This window comes from Ailuropoda melanoleuca, chromosome 4 (assembly GCF_002007445.2).
Source record: "Ailuropoda melanoleuca isolate Jingjing chromosome 4, ASM200744v2, whole genome shotgun sequence".
In the NCBI taxonomy this organism is placed as follows: Eukaryota; Metazoa; Chordata; class Mammalia; order Carnivora; family Ursidae; genus Ailuropoda; species Ailuropoda melanoleuca.
The window spans coordinates 11,125,395-11,128,646 of record NC_048221.1 but is presented as its reverse complement, the minus strand read 5'-3'; the positions used below and the strand labels follow the sequence as shown (position 1 = coordinate 11,128,646).

The 3,252-nt window shown below is 47.0% G+C and overlaps 1 protein-coding gene across 1 annotated transcript in view; it reads left to right on the top strand.

Annotated features, from left to right (window-relative positions):
• Positions 1-1,737: 1,737 nt before the first annotated feature.
• LOC109491043 (olfactory receptor 10T2-like) overlaps positions 1,738-3,252 on the top strand; it is a 26,678-nt gene continuing 25,163 nt past the window's right edge. The window contains exon 1 of the mRNA XM_034657194.1: positions 1,738-1,791. Within this exon, the coding sequence (XP_034513085.1) occupies positions 1,738-1,791 (54 nt within the window). The remainder of the gene's footprint in view (positions 1,792-3,252) is intronic.

The following is a 3,252-nucleotide window of genomic DNA, read 5'->3' as shown; positions in this document are numbered from 1 at the left end:
CATTTGCTCTAAGCTCACGTCTAGCTGACTGCCTGCTCTATCCGTTTGGAGTGCTCTTGGTTGCAAGGGACGCAAAGCCGCCTCAACTGGCGTAAACAGACAAGGAATTTATTAGCTCATATAGCTAAAGAGGGCCAGCTTCAGGGGAGGTTCGATCTAGTGGCTCAAATGAGGTGAACAAGGGCTGATTTTCTCTTTATCTCCAGGGATTTTTCTCTGGGCATCAGTTTCAGCCTCAGGCTCCCCATAGGACCCAACCTAACCTGTCTTCCCACCCCACACAGCTCTAAACCTCCTTCTGGGTTAGCAAAAGAAGTGCAAAGAGCATGGACCATATTGCACTTTACAGAGAATTGAGAAGCTTCTAGCTTGTTTGTTTGTTTGTTTTTAAAAGACTTTATTTATTTATTTGAGAGAGAGCACAAGTTGGGGGGGCAGGAGGGGCAGAGGGAGAGGGAGAAGCAGGCTCCCTGCTGAGCAGGGAGCCCAACATGGGGCTCAGTCCCAGGACTCCGGGATCATGACCTGAGCCGAAGGCAGGCACTTAACTGACTGAGCCACCCAGGTGCCCCAAGAAGCTTCTAGCTTTGAGGTTGATTTTGTATTAGCCCCAAATGGATCATGCATGTGTCCTCTGACTTAGGGTTTCTCAACATTGACAGTATTGACATTTGGGGTCGGATCATTCTTTGCTATGGGGGCTGTCCTGTGCATTGTAAAATGTTTAACAGCACCCTGGCCTCCACCCAATAGATGCCAGCAGCAACCCCCCTTCCATTGGGAAAATGGAAAATGTCTCCAGACATGGCCAATTGTTCCCTGGGAATGGGGAGAGTGGCTTTTGAACACCACTGCACTAACCAGTCACTATGGCAATGGGATGTCAGATGTGCCGATTTCTTAAAGCATCAGTCTCTGCTCTGAAACTGGAGGGGGCGTGTGGTAAATTTAGGGACAATCGGGTTTGCAGAAGTAAGCATTCTGTGGAAGCAACTAATACATGTTCATTCCACCTCCCCTCCTTTGGCTAAATCTTTGGAGATGGAACAATCTCTTTCATCGTTGTCTTGAGTCTATCTTTTGTATGTCCATCTATCCTCTGCTTGCTTGTTGGACGCCCACCGCATGCCAAGTTCTGGACTAGTTGTTGGGAGTAGAATGGTTAATTATACGGCCCACTCTCTGTTCTTACGGAATTTCAGGCGAGTTAGGGAATGTATGGTGGGTGTGCTAATATTCCCTTTGGATCTTACCATACCAGATGTTGACAGAGTCTCAGAAACCCTAAAACTCTCTACCTGGGGGCTTTCTCTTGTGTGGGACAGGAAATGCCCTCAAGAATGAGGGGTGGAGGGGGTTGATGGATAAATGCCCCAGTTTCCTTGCTCCTCTGTGGGGGTGTTCTACAGACTCAGAGGACGTCCATTGGGATTGAGCCCCATTGCCCATGGCAGCAACTAAACTCTTCCTCGCTGGGACTTTCTGGGATGTTCCTTTTTGGAATGTTCACACTGGATATTTCTGGAAAAATTTTTCAAATAAATTCTTTGCACTTGAATCCTTGGTTCAAGAGAGCTCCATCTTAGCTGTGTGTATGAGTTGACTTGAGGAGAAATCAAAAAATCTTTGGGGATCCTTCTTCCCGAGTGCTACTCAAAGGAGGAGAAAGTCATTCTCCTCATCCACTTTGCTTATTTTATCATGGGACCCTGACTTTATATAAACAGGGCATTGGAGATGCTTGTCCCACAAGGGGGAACCTACTTTCACGTCTGGTGGAACCAACTTTTTGTAAGTACATGTGAGACTTCTCTGCTCTGGGGGGCTCCCTGGAATGGTTGGGGGAGGGGTGTCACGTGGGAGAACAGGAAGCCCGTTCGCTGCCTCAATGAGCTAGTGGGATTCAAAGATTCGTGTGCATGTGACTTCACTGGTACCCACAAGGTTCAGAGACACTTGGATTCATTATCCTAGTTGATTTCCCTTTCTTTCTTTCTTTCTTTCTTTCTTTCTTTCTTTCTTTCTTTCTGGGAGAGAGAGAGTGTGCCTGCATGCAGGGGGAGGGGCAGAGGAAGAGAGAGAGAGAATCTCAAGCAGACTCCCTGCTGGGCATGGAGCCTGATGTGAAGCTTGATTCTATGACCCTGAGATCATGACCTGAGCTGAAATTAAGAGTTGGACACTAAACCAAGTAAGCCTCCCAGGCGCCCCTGTCCTAGTTGACTTCTTGACGGAAAAGACAGTGATAGAACAGCCGTGTGTCTGCTGTTTGCGCCTCCAGATTTACCTTCACCCTTCTCCACTCTGTTCTGTGCTTGCGAAGATGACTCAAGTAGGTGGCATTGTTGGGCTCATTTATCCTCTGGCTTCCACTTGGGTGTGGCCAATAGGTGGAAGATTAGAGCATAGAATGTATTTATTTCCCTGGTTCCTCTCCTACGGGGTAGCTGTGGTGATCTTCATCCAGCTGCCCTCTGTGAGTCTGGGTATTTATTCCCTCTCCCTCTCCTTGGCCCTTCTGGCCTAGGGCTGGTAAAGTCTCTCTACCATTGCAAATTCCAAGGTCCAGCAGCATGCCTTGCCTACATCCTGCCCACACTCTTCCTCTCTTCCTCCCTCCCCCTCTCCCTCCCTCTCTCTTTCTCTCTCTCTATGTATCTATCATCATCTATCTATCATCCATTCTTTCATTTTTGTTCAGCTTTATGAGGTATAACTAACATATAATAAAGATTTTGGAAAGATTTTTATTTATTTATTTGAGAGAGAGAGCACGATCAGGGTGAGGGGCAGAGGGAGAATCAGACTCTCTGCTGAGCAGGGAGCCCAGTGTGATGCAGGGTTTGATCCCAGGACCCTGAGATCATGACCAGAGCCGAAGGCAGACGCTTAACCAACAGAGCCACCCAGGCGCCCCACCAACATATAATAAAGTTAATCAATTTTAAGTGTAAAGCATGATGAGTTCAGACAAGTGCATACAGTCATAAAACCACTACTGCAATCATGTTCCCTCACAACCTTGTGTAGTCTATCCCCTCCCACACATCTGGCTCTAGCAATCATGGATCTGCTGTCTGTCGCTACAGTTTTGCCTTTTCCAGAGTTTCATACGAATGGAATCATACAGTGTGTTGCCTTTTGAATCTGCTTTTAAAACTCAACACGATGCTTCTGAGATTCATCCATGTTAATAGATATGTCAGTCATCATGTGTATCATGTGTGTTCCTTTTTATTGGTGACAACAGTA